This window comes from Pholcus phalangioides, unplaced genomic scaffold (assembly GCF_987345545.1).
Source record: "Pholcus phalangioides strain wild (caught in Gottingen) unplaced genomic scaffold, Ppha-v1.0 ptg000031l_1, whole genome shotgun sequence".
NCBI classification, from domain to species: domain Eukaryota; kingdom Metazoa; phylum Arthropoda; class Arachnida; order Araneae; family Pholcidae; genus Pholcus; species Pholcus phalangioides.
The window spans coordinates 7,485,845-7,510,539 of NW_028301621.1; the positions used below are offsets into that span (position 1 = coordinate 7,485,845).

The 24,695-nt window shown below is 32.6% G+C and overlaps 1 protein-coding gene across 1 annotated transcript in view; it reads left to right on the forward strand.

Moving 5' to 3' along the window:
* The window catches only part of fliI (FLII actin remodeling protein), a 38,266-nt gene extending 13,571 nt beyond the window's left edge, over positions 1–24,695 (forward strand). The window contains exons 12-32 of the mRNA XM_089252842.1: positions 757–913; positions 1,087–1,169; positions 2,798–2,848; positions 2,966–3,078; positions 4,341–4,526; positions 4,637–4,696; positions 4,810–4,925; positions 5,034–5,254; positions 5,361–5,448; positions 7,125–7,238; positions 11,268–11,376; positions 11,546–11,629; positions 12,630–12,726; positions 13,984–14,164; positions 14,688–14,748; positions 15,164–15,310; positions 15,538–15,578; positions 16,758–16,884; positions 17,308–17,397; positions 18,577–18,783; positions 21,052–24,695. Of these exons, the coding sequence (XP_089108968.1) occupies positions 757–913; positions 1,087–1,169; positions 2,798–2,848; positions 2,966–3,078; positions 4,341–4,526; positions 4,637–4,696; positions 4,810–4,925; positions 5,034–5,254; positions 5,361–5,448; positions 7,125–7,238; positions 11,268–11,376; positions 11,546–11,629; positions 12,630–12,726; positions 13,984–14,164; positions 14,688–14,748; positions 15,164–15,310; positions 15,538–15,578; positions 16,758–16,884; positions 17,308–17,397; positions 18,577–18,783; positions 21,052–21,186 (2,468 nt within the window). The 3' untranslated portion in view covers positions 21,187–24,695. The remainder of the gene's footprint in view (positions 1–756; positions 914–1,086; positions 1,170–2,797; positions 2,849–2,965; positions 3,079–4,340; positions 4,527–4,636; positions 4,697–4,809; positions 4,926–5,033; positions 5,255–5,360; positions 5,449–7,124; positions 7,239–11,267; positions 11,377–11,545; positions 11,630–12,629; positions 12,727–13,983; positions 14,165–14,687; positions 14,749–15,163; positions 15,311–15,537; positions 15,579–16,757; positions 16,885–17,307; positions 17,398–18,576; positions 18,784–21,051) is intronic.

Below are 24,695 nucleotides of genomic sequence, written 5' to 3' on the forward strand. Positions count from 1 at the left end.
GCATGAAACACAAGGATTTAAAACATAGGTAGTAGTCCCATAAATCAGTGGTTCTGAAAAAGTTTGTTGCCAACAGATGTTATGGTCGTTTTTGTGAGCTGTCGATATTGATGTGTACCTGTTCACTGTTTTGTAGTGATTCTTTGTTAGAAGAGTCTAAGGGGACTGCGGGTAAACATTGACTATAGCAAGGAAGTCAGGGGTGGCAAAAGTTTGACAACCACTGGCATAAGTGACAAAACAAAAAGTAATTTTTTTGGTTGGTTTTTTTTTCGATGTAATATGTAGGAAGAGATTAAGTATATCTTTGACAAAAACACCATACACATCAAAGTCAAACTTTGGAAACAAAATAAAGCATTATTAGTTAAAAAATCTGTGAAATCGCTGACCACTGTTGTGGCCACCCACTAAAAAGGGTTGTTTGAACCTTCTTTTTTTTTTTTTCTATGTGTTTTTTCTATAACAGTGATTCCCAATGTGGGCGTTAATGCCCCTGGGGGCATTGAAATGCTCCGGGGGGAGGTAGAAGCTACGGGTATAACATAGGGTCCTGTGGGTTGGATTGCATTAGGGGGCGTTGGGAGAAAAAATTTCTTAAGAAAGGGGGCGATGGGACAAAAAGGTTGGGAAACTGTGTGTTATAAGAATTTATTTTCTTTTTTTCACCATATATTTTTGTGTACCGGAAAGTGGTGTTTTCTTTTGAATTTTGAAGAAAGAATTGAAGTACAATTAGATTTTTTCTTCTTCCAGCTCATAGTAAAGATCCAATAGCACGTAAACAAAGACTCAGGAGAAAAAAAGATGATGAGATGGATAGCGAGCAGGCTAAAGTTTTGAAAGGCATGAGCGATTTAGCCAAAGACAAGAATAAAGATATTAAGCTTGATGAGCAAATAGTTTCATTAAAGTAAGTAGAGAGTCTTATATCCTGTTTTGTGACTTGGTTATCAAATTTTATAGTTCCCTAACATTTTTGTATGTGTGTACATGCATATTTAAAATTAGAAATATCCTATTGAATTTAAATTTTTCAACTTATGATTGAAATTTAGTGTATGATTTTTTTTCACAATAATTTAGACCAAAGAGATGGGATGAAGCTCTTGAAAAACCACCGCTTGACTATAGTGACTTTTTTGATGATGAGACTGGACAAATACCAGGTGTGTTTGTGTGTTCATAGCAGATGCTTTATGTTAGAACCAGATATAATGCTATCATTCAGATATTTTTAAGATACAAAGTAAGAGCCAGACAAATACTGAAACATGAGAAAAACTTTGGTCATATATATGCAGGGGAACCTGTATGAAATTGATCATCAAGCAACTGAAATAATATTTAGTTTTAGACAGTTTTCCATTTCATAAAAGTCCACATCAAGGCACTAATCATTGATGTGATTATCTTTTGATTCTGTTTAAAACAGGTTTGTATCTCATACAGTGTCTGTCTTAGACAGGTTTCACTGTATCTGTCAGTTATTTTGATCCATATTTTTCGTCTCAATTCACTTTTTCATGTGCAATCATTGTTTTGTTTATATTTTGGAGCTAAATTGTTTTCTTTCTCATTTAAATTGCCATTTTTAGTATGTGAACCATAGGAAACCCCCTCCTGCTCCCCCCCCCCCCCATTAAAAACTACTCTTCTCTATCTTTGTTCAGTTTTTTACTTACTCAAAGACCATCAAAGCAGATGCCCTTATTTATGTTTATGTTTCACAAGAACAAAACATTCATGAAACTTTTACTTAATAAGTAAAGAACGTATTTGTGTTGATCATAGATCTTCATTTCAGTCATAAACATAACATTAAAATGGTCAAGTCAAGACAGCATTAATAGTCACTAACTGCTCCTGACACTCAACAATGAGACCAAAAGTGGGCAAAGCTTTCAATTATTTATCTTTCTTTCCTATGATTAATCCAATTCTTTCTAAACTGGTTTGATAGAAGCCTCCCAAACATTAGCTCATAGATGCACGCACAAATTATAGATATCCATAACATCAGTGTAACTTTCATAAAGATAACAGATTAGTGATCAAATGAGCATTCTTACCAAAATAACAGGATGAACAAAAAATATGAAAAAATAAGATGTCATCCCCCTCTCATGCCAGAAGCACAAATTGCGCAATGTCCTTGGGAAAAAAAAGAGCATGGTAAATGATGTCTGAATGTTTACTCTATGGGACTTATTGTCCAAAAGTGTTTTGTAACATGTGTTTCAATAGGAATACACATTTGCGTTTCATGCAAAACTTAGATAGCAGTATAAGGTATTCAACCAGATTAAAAAAAGTGGATGTATTGTCACCTTTCTTAGAGTTTCATGTATTTTTCAGATATTATCTCTCTTATGCCGGAAACATGAATGTGCAGATTTCAAGAACTTGTAAAATGCTGTTTGAATGTTTACCCATGTTACTTGATGGAGTTTGTTTTCCTAAAATATTTTGTAAAATGTGTTCCAATAGGGGATACACATTCACTTCTCTGTCAAATTTTAGGTAGCAAAAGTGAGATACAACCATTTGACAATCCAAAAAGTAAAAATTTGCACATTCATGTCTTTGGCATAAGGGGGATGATGTTACTCATATTATCAGTCCATTATTATCAAAAAACTCAAACGTCTCATGTGATCAGGGTTATTTGTTTTGATGATTCGTAAAAATTTCCTATTGAAAAGAGAGAAGAGCGTTTCCTATTTTTTAAAAAATGAAAATTAAGTTTATGTCTATCATCAAGTGTTTCAAATCATTTTCTTCTCTCTGTTTTTAGGTCTTACTTGCTGGGAAATAGAGAACTTCCTCCCTAATCAGATAGATGAAGGTAAAAATTATATTTTTAAATCGTTTACCTTCTCACAATTGATGCTACTTTATTAGTTTGTTGGGAAAGTATTCAAAATATTGAATTTCATTGATATGTGTGACTTCATTCTTCTAGCATTTATTGGAAAATTCTATGAAGGTGACTGCTACATCATACTAAAGACATATTTTGATGAAAACCAGAGCTTGAATTGGCAAATTTATTTTTGGATTGGATCACAGACTACTGTAAGTCAAGTTTTTTTTGTAATTTTCTTTCTGCTAAATACCAGAAAAATTCAGTTCATACCTCATATTTATAACATACAAAGTTTTATCATTTTATTCGAACTACTAAGAATATTCTGTTTCATTCCAATAATTCTGAAAACCCAAATTGTTGTGTTTGATAATTAAAATGATTAGTTATCATTACATCTCTGTAATTTGATGGAAATAAATTTAGACAGATCTCTTGATTAGTTGAACATGCAGTGAAAACTGTGAATCATTGTTTCTTTGACACTCATTGGTTTTGGGGTAATAAGAAAATTATCTTTTAAAATTACTTTGCCATTTACGAGTATGATATTTGGAAAAAATGTAAAACTACTAGACATGAAAAAATTGTCAATGATGAATTATTGTAATGCTTAATTATTGAAGGAAAAAGCGTGGGTGTATACGCACAATATATTTGCATGAATTAAATTTACAAATGAAAGAAACCATATTTCTATAAAATAAGTTGAGTAATTTTTCATAGTATTTTGCTTTTTTAACGTTTGAAGAGAGTCTTGCAGGAATAATATTCTTGCTTTTCGAAATTCTTGATATGTTGTGTGTAGGGATACTTGCATTACTTTTCTAGTACAAACTTTTTCTTGGGATTCGGATTGCTTCCCATATCATCTATAATTTGTTTGTTTTTTTTTCAAATCCGAAACTTTCACTTTGACCATTTCAAAAAAATCTACACAAATGAAGATTTGTTCTGATGCATTCACTAGAAGTGGGCAAAAGTGAAATGTCAATATTTAGATGAGACATGCAACAGAAGATTTATTACTTCACCACACACCAACTCTGGTCATATCACCTTACAGCAGTTTATTACTGATGAAGTTGGGTTGGAATGAAGGCACAATCTATCATAGTTACCTTAAGCTCATTGTGGAAAAGAACTTGTTATATATGTTTTCCCCAGGATTAAAACTTCTACTCGCAGACCTTGACGGGAACTTTCATGTTGGAAGACAAGCCTCTTGCTCTATGGTATAATCCATTTATATCACTCTGATTTGTGCTTCTAAAACATTACTATTCATTACGCTAAAGAAAACAAAAATATGTCAGCTTCAACCTGTTGATCTTGGTCTAAATAAAGCATATGTATAAAATTACCATTCTCAACAAGAATGAATGTATCGTCTTTTCTGGTATCTGTCACTGTTCATGTTAAACTATGTGTTATTTCTATCAATATTTTCATGATCTCTGTCTCATTTTAGCTTGACAAGAAGGCCTGTGCAGCAATTCATGCGGTAAATCTTCGTAACTTTCTTGGAGCACAATGTAGAACTATCCGGGAAGAACAGGGTGATGAGAGTGATGAATTTCTCGAACTCTTCCAGTCAGATATTATTTACATTGAAGGTGGACGCACATCAAGTGGCTTCTTCACTGTAGAAGAGGCGGTAAGTCTGAATTCCAGTGAATCTGTCAGTTCTGTATTGATAGAGATGAAAATAGATTACTGCAATTCTCATAACTTCATCTTCATGTTTTTTTTTCTTCTCTTATGCAGGAATACATTGCCAGGTTGTACAGACTTCACACAAATAATAGGTCTTTACATATTGAGTCGGTAAGATTCTGTGGTGAAAATTTTTAGTGTGAAAATGTGCATATTTCTGTGCACAATATAAGTTATGTGTAAATTACTTTCTAGTGAACCTTCTTTTTCTTTTTATTTCCCAGGTGCCAATTGGGTATGATTCCTTGGATCCACGTTATGTGTTTGTCTTAGATGCTGGATCGAAGCTATATATATGGTATGGAAAAAAATCTAGAAATACCATCAAATCCAAAGCAAGGTAAGCATACATGCAGACTATGTTTCAATTTGTTGCATTGAAAAGTACTACTCATATAAATAATTGCTTGTGAGTGAGACTTATGCTCTGATGCATCTAATTCCACAGGCTACTGGCAGAAAAAATTAATAAAAATGAAAGAAAGAATCTTTCTGAGATCATAACGTGTACTCAAGGTGATGAAACAGCAGAATTTCTGAAAGAGTTGAATTGCGGATCTGATTTTATTCCAACAGAATTAGTGGAATATGTTCCGGATGATTTCTATTTTGTGATACCAAGATTATATCAAGTTGGCCTTGGTATGGGATATCTCGAACTTCCTCAAGGTAAATCTTTTTTTTTCCATGTTAAAGCTCTCTTAAACCATGTTAAATTATGTCATGTCATAAATTAAACAGTTTGTTCATTTTGTTTTTGTTCATCCCATTTCAGTGGAAATGAGACAGAATAGATTAGAGAAAAAACTTCTGGAAACCAAAAGTGTTTATATTTTGGATTGTTCAGCCGATATATTTGTATGGTATGGATTGCTCTCAGATTACTTATGCTAAATATGCATTCTTTCTCTTTATTTATGTGTACATTTTTTGATCCCTTAAACCAGGAGTACACAACCTCCGAACCACAAAAGTTGTTTCGGTAGAAAAAGCATCAATACACACAACACAATAAATACCTAGGCTGATCATATTTCTTTCAAAAAAAATACTGGATATCTCCAAAAAGTTATCAAAGCAAGTAAAGTTGCTAGTTACAGTCAAGTTTCCCCTTTGTAACCGAAAAATTTTCTAAGGTGAAGTAAAGTTACCAACTATCGCTATAATTGCTGAAAAATTGTCATAATCATGGATAATAATTGGTACTGTAAGTTAAATTGTAACTCGTCAAATAACTTAAACCATATACGTGTGACAGAAATGAAGATTTATATATTTGTATGACTAATAATTAGTGATAACTTTAGGGTCATAATTATCATAATATAATTTATAACTCAAGAAAGCACACACACAACACGAGGGACCTTTGTTAAATAAAATGTCATCACTCTAACGAGAGTAAATTGTGATTCTAGCTGCAGAAACCACACTGATGGATTTGTTCGCCAAAATTGAGATGGTTTGATTGCAACATGATTAACATTAGTAATTTCTTGAGCCATTTTCAGGTTTGGGGTGAATAAAAAATATGATAGCCAACATAGTATATAAAAAATATATATATATATACAGACATTAGCGGGACAAAAAATTTGTCCATAAAAGAAAGGTGTTCGTTAATGATGGGTTTGAAATGCATACTTTTGTTAAGTGGGGGAAATTATTATTTAGCTGTAAAAAGAGTGGTGACCACATCTGAGGGTGTACATTAATAGGGGTTTTACTGTATGATGAATTCACATCTGCTGTAACTAATTATAGGTGCAATGAAGGAAGGAGTGACATCTTGTGCAAAAAGTATTTAATTTATCAAAATATTATATGATATAAATAAGACTATAAAAACAATGTTCTGACAACAACAATCATGACCATTCACAAGTGCATTCGAAAACCAACTAATTCCACATTAGCGACAACCATGTCTCTGTGATCAGCTTTGACCGATTGCACACAATCTTCATTTATAAATGTTCCACGATTTTGTGATTGCTTTCTTTTTTGCTTCATTACTGAGTTTTGCTTATTTTTTATTTCATTAGGCGGATGCAGTTGTTTCTATTACATTGCATATGTTCTATTTTAACATAATGTGTAGATCAGGAGTCTTTAACACATGGTCCACTGAGCTCTTTGGTAAAGTATGTAGTATAACTTAGTGACTCATGGGCCTCAATGAAATGTCAAATGCAGCCCGTGTTATGTCAACAGTTGAGGGTGTCTGATGTAGATGCACAAAACACATGTAGTCAAGGACTTTTCAGTTTGCTAATGTATCAGTTTGTGTCAATTCTTTCTGCCTGTCGCCTTACTATATTTTTCATTAATAAATAGAAATATGTTGTAATTAAGTAAGTTTTTTAATAAGAAATTGATTTATGTGAATCATGATCCAGATATGTGAAATGATATGTAACATGATTTCAATATAGATTAGCATTTTTTCCCTATGATTTCTGCAGTACTGGAACAAACTTCAACCAAGGAAAACAAGTATGAAGCTTTTATAACATGCTGTTCTTGCTTTTTTTTATAGGTTAGGCCAAAAATCCACTCGATTGGTGCGAGCAGCTGCATTGAAGCTTTCGCAGGAACTGTGTAGCATGATCAAAAGGCCTGCACATGCAGTTGTCACAAGAGTATTGGAAGGGTAAATACAAATGTGCATTTGTATCTGATAATCTGTTATTGCATTTCAAATACAAATACAACGCCACAACAGACAAAATGCCCAACGAGAACTGATAAGAGATGGCTGATAAAAAGATGCCCATAAAAATATGGTTGTCATATATTTCAAAACTACAGCAACCCAATTAAAAATGCAATTAACACAAATTATAAACAATATATATACACATGATAAAATATTATGCAACGCCCATAAAGAATACTTATGGTTGTCTTATTCTAAGAATGGATAACTTCTCGATTTACCCCAACATATTTAAACGTGTCAATTGTGTTACAATTTACTACCTCCGGGGGTAAGCTATTCCATTTATTAACAACCCTATTAGAGAAAAATTCCCTGCGACACCATAACCTTGCATTGTCCCTCACCAATTGATACTGGTGTCCTTTTGTAAAAGCAGTCGATTGGCGGTGTACTAAAAGTTCATGCTCCATCCTATCCATCCCATTGAAAATTTTGAACACTTTGATCATATCTCCTCTACACCTGCGTTCATCCAATGTAAACATATTCAAAAAATGAAGTCTCTCTTCATAACTCAAGCCCTGTGTGCCAATAAGGACACGCGTAGCTCTTCTCTGCACCCCTTCAACCAAGTCTATGTCCCTCTGTAGGTATAGTCTCCAAAATCTTACAGCATACTCCAGTCTAGGACGAACTAAGCCTCGAAAAAGCGGAAGAATGACTTCAGGAGAACGCGAAGAGTCCTTTTTGAAAATGAGGCCAAGCATTTTATTCGCTTTTTTGACCACCGCTGAACAATGTTCAGAAAACTTAAGTCGCTCGTCAATGAGAATTCCCAAATCAGTGACCCTAGTTGCATCCGGGATAGTGACACCATTCAACTCGTAAGAGAACCGTGGGTTGTTTGAGCCAAAATGAGCGACCATGTACTTATCTACGCTAAACGTCATGCTCCATTTATTTGCCCATGCTGCAATCCTGTTTAAGTTGGTCTGGAGCAACTCCCTATCGCTTTCATTCCCGATTACCCCTGTTAGCTTAACATCATCTGCGAATTTTCTAGTAATCCCATCGATACCCTGATCGAGTTTGTCGATAAAAGTTAAAAAAGTATGGGGGCCAAGGACACTTCCCTGAGGAACTCCACTTGTAACGTCTGTCCAACCAGAGAATTCCCCGTCCACCATAACTCATTGCGACCTATCTCTTAACCACGATTATATCCAATTCAGCAAGTTGCCCCCTATTCCAATCTCATGTAAACGCTTCAAGAGTTTGCCATGTTGGACCCGATCGAATGCCTTCTGGAAATCAAGGTAAACAACGTCGACATTTTTGCTCTTACCCAAAGCCTTAGTCACGTAATCATAGAAGCAAAGGAGGTTAGTTACACATGACTTCCCCTTCCTGAACCCATGCTGATTATCTGACAATACATTATTCTCGTTTATACACTTCACAAACTGCCTTTTGATGATAATTTTCAAAATTTTCGAGAGGGAGCTCGTCAAACTCACTGGACGATAATTTGATACCGCTTCTCTACTACCCTTCTTAAATATCGGAACAACGTTAGCCAGTTTCCAATCTCTCGGGACAATACCCTCAGCAACACTACTCCTGTATATCTGTGCTACTGGCCCCAACAATTCATTAGCATATTCACTGAGAATCCTGGGATAGATATCATCTGGTCCTGGTGCTTTGCTTGCACATACATTCCTTAGAAGATTTAGGACGTCCACGTCTTCTACTTGAATATCGTTGAGGGTTTTATTACCCCATGCAACACCCGTATATCGAATATCAGCCTCCTATCGAGAGGGGGGGGCAACTGTCCCCTTACATCCATTATTGACGTATCGAAAAAATTATTTTGGGTCAGAGCCAATGTTATCTGCCAACCTAGATTCAACTTCCTTTTTACTATCCCTTATCGCTTCATGTTCACTTCGCAACTTCATAGTTCATATTTTCTGCCATATTATAGTCATAGTGAATTGTTGTGTCGTAAGTATATTTATGAAATTTTTCAATTACCAACCCATTTTCATTTTGTTTCCAACCACTTTTCATTCTTTTTCCAACAACCGAAAGGTAGTGATCAGATAGAGTTTTTGGTAATTGAAAATTTTTTTCCCGTTTACCTCTTCTCATTGGTTGCCAGACAATTGATTTTAGCATTGCATTTATTACTTCCTTGAAAATGTAGAATTTATGAAAGATAATATACATTAAGAAATAAAAAGTAAAATGCTCTAAATTAAAAAGTTTCTACTGAGGTAATCAATTCATAAAAATCATAATGAGGATTTGCATAAAAAATACTAGATTCTGTGTTGTAAATTTTTTTGCTTTCTATTACGTTTTGTAAAAAATTTTGTTGTTATGATCACATTTTACAATTTGATGACAAAAAATAATGTGACTTGCAAAAAAAAAACTTGTCATATTACTTGGCAAGTTTAATGTAAATTTAATTCCTTTTTCTTATCTATATATATATATATATATATATATGTGTGTGTGTGTGTGTGTCACTGCCGAAGCCCGAAATTGGCCAGTTCGTTCAGCCAATATCCAAATTTCAGGCTTTTGTCAGGTCCCAATATATCTATCCCTAAACTACCGATATTCCCATTCCTTTGATTATTAGGGCAGCCATAGTGAACCATAATTATAAATGGTCGTAATTATCACTAAAAAATACTTCAATCTTATAATCTCGAATCATAGATATATAGAGGCTATCGAAGCCTAAAATTTAGATTTTGGATAGATCAACTGGTGTGACAATCCATGTTTGTCACATATCCAAAATAAAAAGAGTGTCATGAGCAAACACAACAAGAGTCGAAAATATAAATTCTAAATCATTTAATCTAAATTTAACAGTATTTATGGATTTAAATTTACAAATTAGAATTTTTGACAATAAAATATATCACACCGCACATCATGTCGTTTCTCAATCTGTCACTCTTCACATCCAATCATGGAGAATAGTTTATCCAAGCTATGGTTTGGAAATCATTTGTGCTCTCCAGAACCAAACCAACTTTTCCTTTCCATCCTTTGACCTTACTTGTAGAAGCGGCACGTGTGGATTTGGGAGCAACAGTGAAGGGAGAGCTAAGCCATAGCTCGAAGACGCTGAGTCTCCAGGTGGAGATCGACCCGACAAGTGATTAGGCAGTGAAGTTGAGAGAATGTAAGCCAGTGATGTGATGATCTCATCACTTCTTTATGTACTAGCAATCGCTGAGGAAGTGGCCAATCATTGCCGATCACATGTTGAATTTGTATATCTTCCCGATTCTTTTCTTTGCAATGTGGCAACAGCAGCCGTGACGTCATATCAATCCAATGTAAGCAACCAGTGGGTGTCTCCAGATGCAGCACGCACTGCAATTGACGATCTCAGACTGATGCTGGATGATCTGCGGTATCATGGTGAGAAAAGTGAATTCTTAAAATATTCTAAATTATAAGCACTCATTACTGATGGGTAGTCCCTTTCTGACCCGCCTTGGGTCTGTACCATTACACTGCAATTTTAGGCTTTGGCAGTTACATATATATTCAGTCAAACTCTCATATCATTGTATCAATACTACAACTTGATAACTCGAAAATTTGTGATTTTCAGGTGTAAAAAAAAATACTTATCTGAGCATGCACTCTGATATGCTACTACCAGACATGTATTACTGTGTAATACAAGTCTAAGCAAAGCTATTCTTGTTTGTTTCTATGTAATATAATGCATAGATGCACTTCACACATTCAGTGTTTAAATATGTTTTCCTCAAAACATCCAAAATCAAGTTAAATCTAGTTGCAGAGTATTAACACGACAACATTATATGATAATAACCTACAGGCATAACTTATATTACTCTTCAATCCCAATACATATTCAATAGTGTTAACATGTTCCATTTACAACAATAAATCTTGTATAATGATGCTTTTCTCTGGTCCCATTATATAGGCGTTTCATTGTCTTCTTTTTTTCAGAACGGAACCTCAACTGTTCAAATCTAAATTTTTTGGCTGGGATGATGTCATTGCTGTTGATTTCACAAGAACAGCCCAGTCAGTCTCAAGGACTGGAGCAGATCTTAAGGTATGCATGTGTATTTTTCACTTTTAATAAATTTTGAAATTATTGAGAATGAAATTTAATGAAAAAAATTTGATATAAATTCATTTAAAATCATTAAAAGTTTTCATTTCATCATATGTATTTTTTACTTTTATTTTTTTCTTTTACACTTGGATATTTTATCTTCTAGAAATGGATGAGTAAGCAAGAAACGAAGGCAGATCTTTCAGCTCTGTTTATGAACAGGCAGCCTCCAATGAGCAAAGAAGAAGCTGTAAATATGCTTATAGATTTTATTTGAAATGCTTTATTATAGTTTTGAAATTAATGTTTTTTTTCATGGCAAACTTCATAAGTTAATTATGAAAATATGTTTTTAAAATCTATATAATATATGGTAAACATCATCAAAATACAGTTGACACTTATAATGGAATAACATTACCTCTACTCCATAGAAAACTGACATTGTACTGAGAAGTCAAAAGTTTGAAAAAAAATTAGTTTGTGAAAAGCTTATGTTGGAATGGTGTAATTGAAATTCATTTTATTAGTTTTGTAATAATGTAAGCCATTGCAATTAAAATGCATCAGGTTAAAAAGTAATATCTAAATTGTAATAATTAATTGTATGCACAATTTTTACATACCAAATTTTCCAATGTCAAGGTCAAATGCGCAGGACAATTTTTTTCATTTCCTTACATAAAAGTAGCTGGGCAGAACTGAATATGGATATTGTATTGAATTTAATAGTCTTCATGGGTCGTTATACTGGATTAAAATGACGCGGAAGGAAAATTTTTGGACTTACCAGGTTGTTTTAATGGAGCGAGCGCAATAATGCATGGTCATTATAATGATTGTCAACTGTATATTGGAATGAAAAATAACCTTTCAAATACTCTTTTATACTAATTGAAAGATTATGAAATGGGCAAAAAGTTCTGTGGTAATTAGTGTTTATTTTTCATGTCTAGACATTTTTTTCCTTCGGTTTCTTGAAGTGTTTTATGTTTTTTAGCAATAGTGTTTCTGGAATTATTTTCCATTAATGTCTCTTCTCACCAGAATATGAAACTCAAATGCTGTGGAACTGTCAATTTGAATCACTTTGAGTTTCTTATTTTGTTTTTTAAACATCTGTGACTGTGAAATGTAATGGAAACATAATGTTTTAGAAGAAAAGTATTTAAATTTTTTATAATTTCTATTAACACATTAAAATCTCTTTGATACTTATCTTTTTTCTTCATCAAATTTCTTTTATTAAGAAAACATTAATGGAAGAGTGGAACGAAGATTTAGAGGCCATGGAATCATTCGTATTGGAGGGAAAGAAGTTTGTTAGATTGCCTGAAGAAGAGCTAGGTACTATATATACAAAATAATGTTATTTTTTCTTTTGTTTCAAAAAAAAATATTTCTGTTCCTTTCATATTTCATCAAATTTTAAGGTTTGATTGCAGTTCTCACTCACTTTTTATTACCAAAATCGTCATATGTAAGCTGGTTTTTTCAAACAAATATTTGCTTCATGAATATTAATGCTCAACATATTTGATCATTGTATTTAAAAAATTAAAAAAATGTTAGAAAACCAGCATGGATAGAAACTTTGGTATAATGATAGCAGCGCATATCATTCCCCTTCATACTAGAAGCACGAATGTGAGAATTGTCTTTTTTTTTTATCAGCTGGTTGAAGCTAGTACTTTATTTTGCTATCTAAGTTTTACCTGAAACATGAATGTGTAATTATTATTAAAACACATGCCACAAAACATTTCACATATTACAAAGCATTTTAGGAAATGTTTTACTTCCATAGAGTAAGAGAAACTTTCCCCTTCTTCTTATAGAACATAGGTCCTCTGCTATACTTTTAATGTGATTTCAGGACAAAATAACTGGGTTCACAACTTCAAAGTACACAAACACGTTATTTTGTTCTTATTCTCCAAATCCCCTGAGAAAAACCTTCATGTCTCCTCCAGTTCAAACTTCAGAACACCCCCCCCCCCCCCTCTTTTTCGAATGCTTCTATCCTCATCTCTTGATCTTTATTTTCTCCTGAGCTTTCTTCTGCCTCTTTTCTCCCCAGCCTTTTTCTACTTCTTTTCTCCTGAACCTTACAGAGTGACATGAGTAGAATAAACATTCAAACATTGTTTCTCACATTCTTTTTTTCTATGGACATTACATATTTGTGCATCTAGCATGAGGAGGTGGGGGCGATATAGGAACAATGAAATTAATCCTTTTATTCTCATGCACGAGGACTTGTAATTCTTGATTGAGTTCAGTAGACCAATTACATTTTTAAGTTGACAATTAATGATTCATTTATATTCATTCACTAAAATCATATATACCCTCTATAATGATAATTGCTTATATAATTAATGTTACTTATATAATTAATATTACTTATATAATCGATATTACTCTGTGATCCTGATGCACTTCCTAATGTGGTAGTATGTTCCACCCATAACAATGACTCCTTTATATTATGATACTTTTCTCCAGCCCCTTAAGTATCACTATATAGGTGTTTTACTGTATTTTATTTCAACTGTTTTTTGTTTCTATCTAATCAAACATGATTTGATTGAATTTTCACAGGTCATTTCTACAGCGAAGACTGCTACGTGTTCCTCTGCCGTTATTGGGTTCCTTTAGATGCACCTGAAAATGAAGAAAATGCTGAAGAAGAGGAAGTTCAAGAAGATGGCTATCAGTGTGTCGTATATTTCTGGCAAGGAAGAAATGCTGGTAACATGGGATGGCTTACATTCACTTTCAGGTATAAATCTTCATAAATTTTTCATATTGATTTGAATAAATTTTGTGCTTTTGTTAGGCTAATACCTGTCAATTCTTAAAAGCGCTGCTTAACCTCTCCTATGAATTGTTTTTATTACATTGTTACAAAAATGATTGTCATTATTGTTGAATGAGCAGTCTGACCATTTTCGATTTTTATTTGCTAATATAATTTTCATCTTGTGTAATTAATTCTTTTTCCTCACAATCTGTAAGGGGAAAATAAATTATGATGTTGCATACGGCATATAATCCTCTGTCTGATACGTTCAACAAACTTTATACATATAATCAAGTTTTTAAAATCTCTTAAATGAGATTTTCTTTATTAAACTCAATTTTAAAAATATGAAAGAAATCATTCTTGTAAGTTTTCTTTTTCATTATTTTTTTTATTTAAATACATTTGGGGGGGGGGGGGTACCAATTTTTTAAATTATATGATTTAGTTTATGAGGTAAAAATTGTTATAGTTAAACAAAAATATTCTGAAATTATTTCAGCTTGCAGAAAAAATTTGAAGCTTTATTTGGTGACAAGTTGGAAGTGGTGCGAACACATCAAGTATGAAATATTCATGCTCCTCATGTGGTGTTTTTAATTACTCAGTGAATTTGAGTTATATTGATATAATATAGTCTGACCCACTTATAATGAAGTCAAAAATGGCTAAATTATTTGTTACTAGCCATACTAATTTGATAAACATAGATAAATTATCCTAAATTCATGGGGTGTTTGGTATAAACAAGTCAGTCAGACTATATTGTATTTTGAATTGATTTTGAGGTTGTTTTTGTGTCAAAGATTTTTGTTATCCACATATTTTTTTTTTGTCAAATATCATCTTAAATCTCTATTTAATTAATAGCACACATTTTCATGTGAATTTTCTATATAAATGAGTTTCATGAATGTGTTGGTAAATAGAATGTATCACATTTTAAGACAATCTTCATTCCTTGTTTCATTTATTCAGCAACAAGAAAATCTGAAGTTTCTTTCGCACTTCAAAAGAGAGTTTGTAATACACTCTGGCAAGCGAAAAGATCCTAGGAATAAGTCAGCAATAGAAATGTTTCAGACTCGTTCTAATGGCAGTCCTATATGTACTCGTTGTATTCAGGTAGTGTTAAAAACAATAATTTTTATTGCATTTAATGTACATTTTTTTAGTACTAAAATGTTTGCCAATTCCTGTAAAGTTTATTTTGAAATAAAAGCAAAAACACATTACATGAATTTTTATATCAATGCAGCCATACGCTGTTTTTTTTACTATCTTTCCTCTTGAAGTTTAGTTTTTTTAAAGTATCATAAAAATTTCATTTTTTATTTATATATTTTTAATAGTTGAGCAATCCAGATGGAACTTTCCTGAATTCTGCATTTTGGTGAGTTGAATTTTGGAGGGAAAAACCATTTACTTAAACATTAATTTTGCATATTTTTTATTGCATTCGGAAATCATTTAGTCATTTTTTACTGTGCATATGTATTCAAGGGTTATTTTTCTTGTTCAAAACTCACATTATGAAAGAAATATATGGTATTATCTTTAGCTTTCTTTAGTAAATTATTTCATCAAATCCATTTTTTCTATAGAAAAACTAGCAATATATTAGTTTTTTTAACACTAATAAATTCAATAAAAGAAGTTTTTTTTTTTTCGTAGTTGATGAGTAGCACACATACTCCAGGAAAAATAAAAAAATATCAAATATTGATACTACAGTCTGCACTTGTTATAACAATCCCATATTATAACTACCTTTCTTTTACAATGGCTGGTAAGATAAGCCAAACATGTCTTAATATATTGAATAAACTATGCTTTCCCTTTCAATATAACAACCTTCTAATATAATGTTCATTTTTGACGGGACACTGGGAGTCCTTATAAGGAGCACTGACTGTATTTTGATGTTAGTTAAATCTTTATATTTATAGAGCACACACACACAAAGATGAATCTCCCGTAGTGAACACTTTCCATTAGATAAAAAGATAAGGATCAAACATCGCCATTAGATTGATATTTACATGAAGATTTACAGCCAATTACAGACGATGCCAGAAATATTAGATAGACAGGAATGCATCTGTAACACTCTTGTTAACGGACACCTTCACCTTTGAACAGGGCTTTTACTGTGTTATTTTATATGTATTCTATTGCAAGAGTCAGTGTCTTTTATACAGGATAAGATTTGGTGTCGAATGATGTTTCTTCATTTCACTCATCTCTTTCAGACTGAACTTTTGCTAGATCCCCCCTTCCTATTGATCTAATTTCATTCAGTTACCTTCATGCATTATTCAAAATAGTTTTTTGGGGTGCTGCGAATAATGATATTGAAAATCAATGATGCTTACATTTAGGTAAATAATGTATTCAGACACTGTTATATTAAACGTTTCTGAGAATTTGGTTTGCTATAAAAGAACTCATAAAGGAACTTCTTAGCATTGAGACCAAAAATTTAATTTTCTATTACAGGGTTCTGTTGCATATTTGTTCAATTATTGCTGTTTATGTTGCTACAACCATATTCATTATGTCATATTTTCAGTTACATCCTGAAAGTTCCTTTTGATAAAGTGAATGACTCTGGCATTGTCTATGTTTGGATTGGGTCTAAAAGTGATGAGAGTGAGGCAAAATTAACACAAGAACTGGCCAGCAAAATCTATGACACAGTATGTTTTGGATCTATCTTTCATATTATGTGTAAATATTTTTATTATGTTCATAGGGTTTTATGGTGCTTCAGTTTATATTGTCATCTTTTTTTTATTTAATCAAAATGTATCAAATATGGATCCAGGTAAGGAGAGTGATCCCCTCCTCCTGAGTATAGGAGCAAAAATTGTAGGGGAAAATAATGGTACTGTCCTATTAGAGAGAAAGGCCTATGGGGTGACCCCCATGCTTTTAACCTAAATCACCCTCCCTGGATCCACCCCTACATTTACTTCTATGCATATAGCTTCAAACACATATGACCATATTTTCAGTCAGTTCAGTAATGAATGTAACTCTAACTTGTATGTATTATATATAGTACCTTTTTGTTTCACTGTGCATGCTTATATTACGTAAAATTATTATTGTTATTACAGGAAACACACAGTATACAGATTCTCAATGAAGGAGAAGAACCTGAGAACTTCTTCTGGGTGGCACTCGGCGGCAAAAAGCCATATGATGCTGTAATTATGTTTTATGTTTTTGTAAATTATTGATTTGCTGTAATTATGTTTTTATTGAACCATCCTGTTCAGAAATGATTAACATTTTTGTAACATATCATTTGCAGTATACATAGGTTTAGAAATAGTAGCTTGAAACATTTTTTTCTGATTGGCGAATGAGAATTTGTCATCCATGAATGAGGTAGTATCAAATCGATCCATATTTGCAGCATGTATGATCACATTGAGACTACGGTTTTGGATAACAATAACCAACTCAATAACTATATTCGAAACAAATATAAAAGTGAATATGATGACTGTGTACATCCCATTTGGTCTATCAGGATAAGTGTAAACAGAAAAACAATTTCTTTTTCCCCATAATTGGTTGTAAAATGTTCAATCATGGCGTTTTCTCATTTTTCTTTTTGTTCTAAAATGAATGTTTTTCCTTTAAACTAAAATTCCTATGTAATCATTATTCATCCATTGTGAGGTGTTCGGAATGGAACTATCTATTAATATTATGAATTATGATATTTGGTTTAACACACAATACTTTCAGCTGATTAACTGTGAATTTGGTCGGCTGAAAGAGACTGACCAAGAACTTAGGAGCTTTTTCTTTTACCTTGCATTTGCCTCCACTATGGGAAAATCATTGCAAAAGCGACTTCACGTGTACATGAATCATAGTGGCAACTACAACCCAATTAGGGCATTGTGCAGATGTAAATAACAGAGAAGGTTGCACCTTCTGACTTAAATAGTCTTGGAGGTTGGTAACAATAACTTATGGGGGGGGGGGGAGAGAATAAGTCTTCAAAATGTGCAACAACAAAAAAAACTTTCAACGAATTTCAAAGATTGATAACATAAAGCATAAAGTCCTTATAACTAACTATAAACAAATTTTTCCCCCATGTTATAATATCAGTCTATTCCCTACTTTGCAAAAGTGATAGCAATTCCAAATGATAACATTGTTATTCCAATAAGCAGCTTCTACTGAAGCCATTTTTGTTCATCATTCATCACAGGATTTTTATAATTATTTTCACCATTTGTGTTTTACAAATAGTTATTGATTATTATAAACACTGTAATGCATTTTTCATACATGTTAATATTATACAGCCACCTTGTTGAGAAAAGTTAAAGCAAAGTCCTTTTGTTCTGTGACCATTCTCACAGGAAGCTGATTTCATGAATCATACAAGACTGTTTCGATGCTCCAATGAAAAGGGATATTTTTCTGTCTCTGAGAAATGTGCTGATTTCTGTCAGGATGATCTTGCTGACGATGACATAATGATATTGGACAACGGGACCCAAGTTTTCATATGGGTGGGTTCAAAATGCAGTGAAGTTGAAATAAAACTGGCTTACAAAAGTGCACAGGTACGTTTTACCTACAATCTTTTCATTGTCATCCGAAGTACCGTTTTGTTATTTTTAATTAATATGATATTTATTAAGGAAGAAAGGGACTAAATATACTGGGTGTTGTGATACTATATCCTGAATTATTATCATTTATATATTCTATGAACTACTACTGTTAACCGAAAATATAATTTTGAAGAGTAGTTTCACTGCTCTGCAAAATTTCTAGGGGTATTTTCATAAAAAGAGGAGGGTTTTTTCTCTTATCAGTGTGAAATAACCTGTTTTTAAAAAAAAATACCCATAATTTAGAGGAGTATTTTCATTCTTCAATGAAATTTGGAGAAGTAAAATTAAATTACCGCACACCAACTCTGACCATATCACCATATGGCAATTTACTACTGATTGAGTTGGGTCGGAAATTTGGATCTTTGTCCTTTCCCTTGGATTAAACCTGCAGACCTGATGGTAGCGTTCTTGGTGGTAGGCGAGCATCTTACCCAGCATTCAAGCAGAAGTTGCCAAGTCCAGTTTTGAGATTTTGTCAATTAAAACTTTTGAGTTGTTATGTGAAATTGTGAAAATTATTTTCAAGATTTTCAACTCCTACAGTAGATTTACTGATGTTTAGATAAGTGGTTCGTGATTGATAACTGTCCATATCATGATATAATTAATTAGAATTTTCAACTAATTGTAGCACCTGTCAAAAAAAATTGTGACTGAGTTACTTTTGTTTGAACGCTGGTGATTTATTCTATGTACTGGATAATTAATTCTGCATGGCAAATGATACAATCTTTCACACCAAGACTATTTAAAAAATGAGGCTTATTGTCAATTCCGTTATATAGCTGCATGATTGTGTCATGCATTGGCATGTAAATTTTTGGGAATTTGTCAAGCCCTGATTGTATCATTTGTGAGAGGGAAACCATCTCCATATGTAGACATCAAGGTTTGACAACTTCCCAAAAATTTACATGACCAATCAGGAGAAAATTACATGCCCAAATCAGTATTTTAACATGCCTCTGTCAATAGATTTACCCAACAATGATGGGCATTACTCTCGTTTCATCTTTATCCAGCTAAAATTTATTCTGTGTGAAGCTACTGTAATATGATTTCGTATGAATCAAATTTTGTTATTGCTCAATTAAAGAGTAAATCAGCAATGGAAACTCATGAAATTAACAAGAAAGTATATGGTAATGTCATACTTTCTGTGTAGTGACTTTCGATGGCTTTACCCTGGATAACTAAACTTAAATCAGTGTTACTCGATAACTAATTCAACTCATAGACTATAAATTAAAAACCAGTATATTTTTATATTTTCTTTATTTATTTCAAACAAATTAGCGTAACTTAAGAGAAGTATTATAATATTTCAATTAAAAAATAGAAAAGTGGTAAAAATTGGCGCTTGCACTCTATTTTCTTGTTGGTTGGTAGTCTATCAGATGAATGTGTAGTTATCTAGGGTTATGAACTTTTTAAAAAATAGGCTACTGGAAAGAAGTATCGTGCTCCAATAGGTGTTAGAAAAAATCATGATCAACATTTTTGTGATGGCCATCATTCATGAAGATGTTCATCTAATAATTTGATGATTGTCTAAAACTTTGAACATTTCATTAAGTAGTGTTTTCATGTATACCCTACCGTAAACACCATATATCTGACAGCATCATTTCAAAAGAAAGAAAAAAAAGTTAGAACCTCATTGTTCTTCTTGGATGTCCTCATTATACCAAGGCTCGACATATTAGAAAAAAAATGGCACCAACCTCATTCCGTAGAAGCCAAGCATTTTTTCTGGCAAAAATGGTCTAAAGTTGCATATTGTTTTACTTTCCCGGACTTAAGAACTCTTGCGTACTAGCAGAGATGCTAACATAAGTTCTAGAAAATTTATGCTTAGACCCCGATTTAATTACCATACATTAAAAATACTGTGGGGAATTATGCCACTTTTTTGTTGCCATGACAACCTGGTTCACGAGATTTGTCGAAACGTGATCATGGCAACATGATCGTGAAAGAAAAATATTTTTGGCACAATATTTTTGACAAAATTGGCATGTAATGTATAAGTAGGTTTGTTAAGCCTACATGCAAGCTATATCATGGAAATGAAGCTTTAAGTGCCATGAGTTCTGATTGAGCTGATTTAATGAAAACAGTAATTTAGCTATTAATGCCTTATAAGAGATTCAGTCCATTTTTTTCATGGTTTTATGCATAAATTTATATAAATAAATTCTTGTTTTATAGGTATATGTCCAAAGCGTTCGTGCCAAACAGCCAGATAGACCCAGAAAACTGATGCTAACACTAAAAGGGAAAGAGTCAAAACGATTCACCAAGTGTTTTCATGCCTGGGGTAAACATAAAATGGTTATTGAGTGATGAAATAATTGTGATATCCGTCGACCCGGTGCCTTATTTCTGTCACAAGGAGAGAGATAAAACAAAAACATTGCAAAAGAGCTATTTTTTAACATTTATGCAGTTTGATACACTTTGTCGATATATGGTTTTTATATTTGTAAACTTCATTATTTATTTTGGCTGAGCAGCATATTAAAAATTGGCTATCATTCTTATTTCCATTATATAACGTATGAAATGTGCTGTGTGAGTGTGTGACATAAATCCTTTCTCTTTATTGTAATTTCATTTTGTGAGGGCATTTCTTATTACCCATCTTTATCATAGTTTCAGTGATGAAATCTTACATAGAAGGTTCTGGAATATCCGGCCTAATGTGGTGGAAAGACAGGACGGATAATAAAAAAGCCAGATAGGCCCTATCCATTCATCAAAAACACCCTTTTTATACTAAAACCCACTTTTATTCATATTTTTCTACCTCTAAGTACAGAGGAGTACTTGATAAATGCATATGCACTGAATTTTAAAAATTTATTACAGAATAAATGGTCCAAGAATAAAAATATTTAGATACATTTTAGAATAAATTATATTATATGTAACTTGATTGCAGGGCCCCAATGCAGAATATGGCGAAATCTTTGATGTACATCACAGAACAATCTGCAAAATTTTTTTAAAAAGTGCAGAAAACACTATTATGGAGATTTTTACCGCAAAACATTTCCAATCGACCGAGGGCTCTTTAAAGAACAATGCAAAACATTCTGCTTTTGGGATTGCAGAAAACATGAAACCATGTATAGTATGAATATATATGCTTTCAAAATAAACAACGTAGCACAGAATACGTACAGGTTTGTTTCTTACAAAAATTATTTGAATTTATTTGACTGTTAATTGGCAAATGATTGTGCATATGTTAAAAGGTAGGCCTAAGATTAAGAGTCAGAATACATAGTTTTCAGTTTTGGAAAAAGTCATTAATAGGAGACTGATTCTAGCTTTTAGCCCTCTGAAGTTGGTTTTTTTCTATGGATAGGTTTTCTGGGCCACATGCAATGTTAATCGCTCAGTGCAACACGCCATCCACTCACACGACACAATGTCCCTCTACTTACTCTCTAAACAGTGCAAAAACCGGTTTTGAGGTGTGGCTAGCACAGCACGAGAGATTTTGCGCAGCCACACCCCAAAACCGTTTGGAATCACAGAGAATTATTATGTATGAATTTTTTACTAGGCTGCATAGTTGAGAGTCTACTGTATTCAAATATTTTCTTTTATGATAGCATTTATATTATCTCAAATTTTTTCACATTGTTTAAATTTTTTTAAACACAATTTTCTTTTTGGAATTGTGATAGTTATTATCAATTATTATTATTATCCTTGGTGAAATTAAAATTGACCCATGTTGCTATGTGCGGCCATACATGCAAGCAGCTTAAAAGGAACAGGAGTAATGCATATACTATATCTAATAGCCTATCAAACTACTGCACCCATTTTGATGGAGGTATTTTGATGAAACTTGGTATATAATATAAACCAGGAAATATAAACCATGGGGAAAGGAAAGACTCAATGAAAAACATAGTTAAATTTGTTACCACCAGATGAAAAAGTGGCACCTTTTTTATTGAACTTATCTTTTTCCACTGTCCAAATAACATATATACCAAGTTCCAATTCAACAACCACCACAACAGGCGCTACATAGGTCAGAGTAGTATAATTTGCTGAGCAGGGTCCGTTTAATTATACCAACATCAATTTGACCTATGTAGCACCCGTTATGGTGGAGGTATTTTATTTAAACTTGGTATTTTCCTTGTTTGGATGGTGGGAAAATGATAATTGCAATAGAAAAGTGCCACTTGTTTTACATGGTGGCCAAAAATTGAACGTTTTTTATTGAATCTTTTTTTTTCTCCCAGGGTACATATATCCATCCTACATACCAAATTTCATCAAAATACCTTCTTCAGAATGGGCGCTACCTATGTCTGAGTAGTGTCAGTTTATTTATATCGACCCTGTTTGATAGTTAACTTGAAATAACATTAACTGTTAATGTTATTTCAAGTTGACTGAAGTTAATGTTTTCAAATACAGCCAAACTCTATTGTAATCTCTCTGTAGATTTCGCGAAATTTTGTCGTTATAACCGAGGTGTCATTACAATAGAGGTTGGCATTTTTTGATTAAAAATTTCTATCAGATGCAGTCGAATACTGTGCATGAGTTACTAATATTGTACAAGTTGTTATTTTGTTATGATTAGGGTAGACCATATTTTTTTGAGAAAAATATAGGACCAATTCCCATTAAAAATTCCAATTATTGATGAAATTACCAATTCTTCCTTATAAATAACTCAGCGAGAAATGCAGTGCTGCAGCAACTCTGCAGTGATGTACAGTATATTTCATTGGTTAAAAAAAGTTTAACATGGCAAATGCATGTGATTAATGCTTTTATTCATAATCATATTTAATTATCAAATAACTAATAAATCATGCAAATTATCTTCATATCCAATTTCAGTAAGGATTATGAATAAACTTTGATTATGAGTAAACTTTGTCGAAAGACAGGACATTTTTATAATAAAAAAATATATCAGGAAGGGAAAAATTCTAAAATATCCTGTATATGTGTCATATTATCATTCTAATTATGATAAATAATACAGAATGACAAAAATGTGCCATTATTTCCAAAGTCATTGCGTTTTCATTTGTGTGTTTTGTTTCTCTATAAGGAAGGTCCATTGACATTATCCTCTCTAGGAAACTAGATGGGACTGTCACTTATTGATATTGTAATCAAGATACCATTATAACAGAGTTCAACTGTATCTAAAATTCTGTTTACATGATGCCTTTACAGTTTAGTTTGGTAGCATTTGTTTCGGTATTAATCGTGAGATCACAATCAGATTTTACATATTCTTAGTGTTACGTACTTCTACGCTGGTAGTAGAGTTATGTATGGTCACCCCACTTCCCACCTCCTCCTTTAAAATTTAAATAGCCCTAATATTCAACGATTGGTCGATCTTCATTTTAATTATTTGTCAATTCAATATATTTTTAAGTATGTTTTCTCATACCGTAAATGCGGGCTACTTTGGCCCTGGAACCGTTCTTTGGTAGTAATATTGAGTTTATATTAGAAAGATAATTTGGAATTGTTTAAAAAAATGGATCAAAGCAGCCCGCGTTTACTGTAGTTCAATAGAAAAATTTATTGTATTTCTGGATAACCTGTTTTCTTTTCCCTGATTCAAAATGTTGTTTGATTTTAGTTTTAAATGTCATAAAACGGAAGATTCATTCGATGTATAACGGAATTGCCTGTATACAGAGTGTCTATTAAACACATGGATTTTCTATGGGTGATTGCATCATTTTCAATGAATCATTAAGAAATAGTTGTTCTTACTGCATTTTTGCTGTTCTGCCTTTTGTACAAACATGTGTTGTAAATATTGTATAAAATATGTATGAAATGATGAA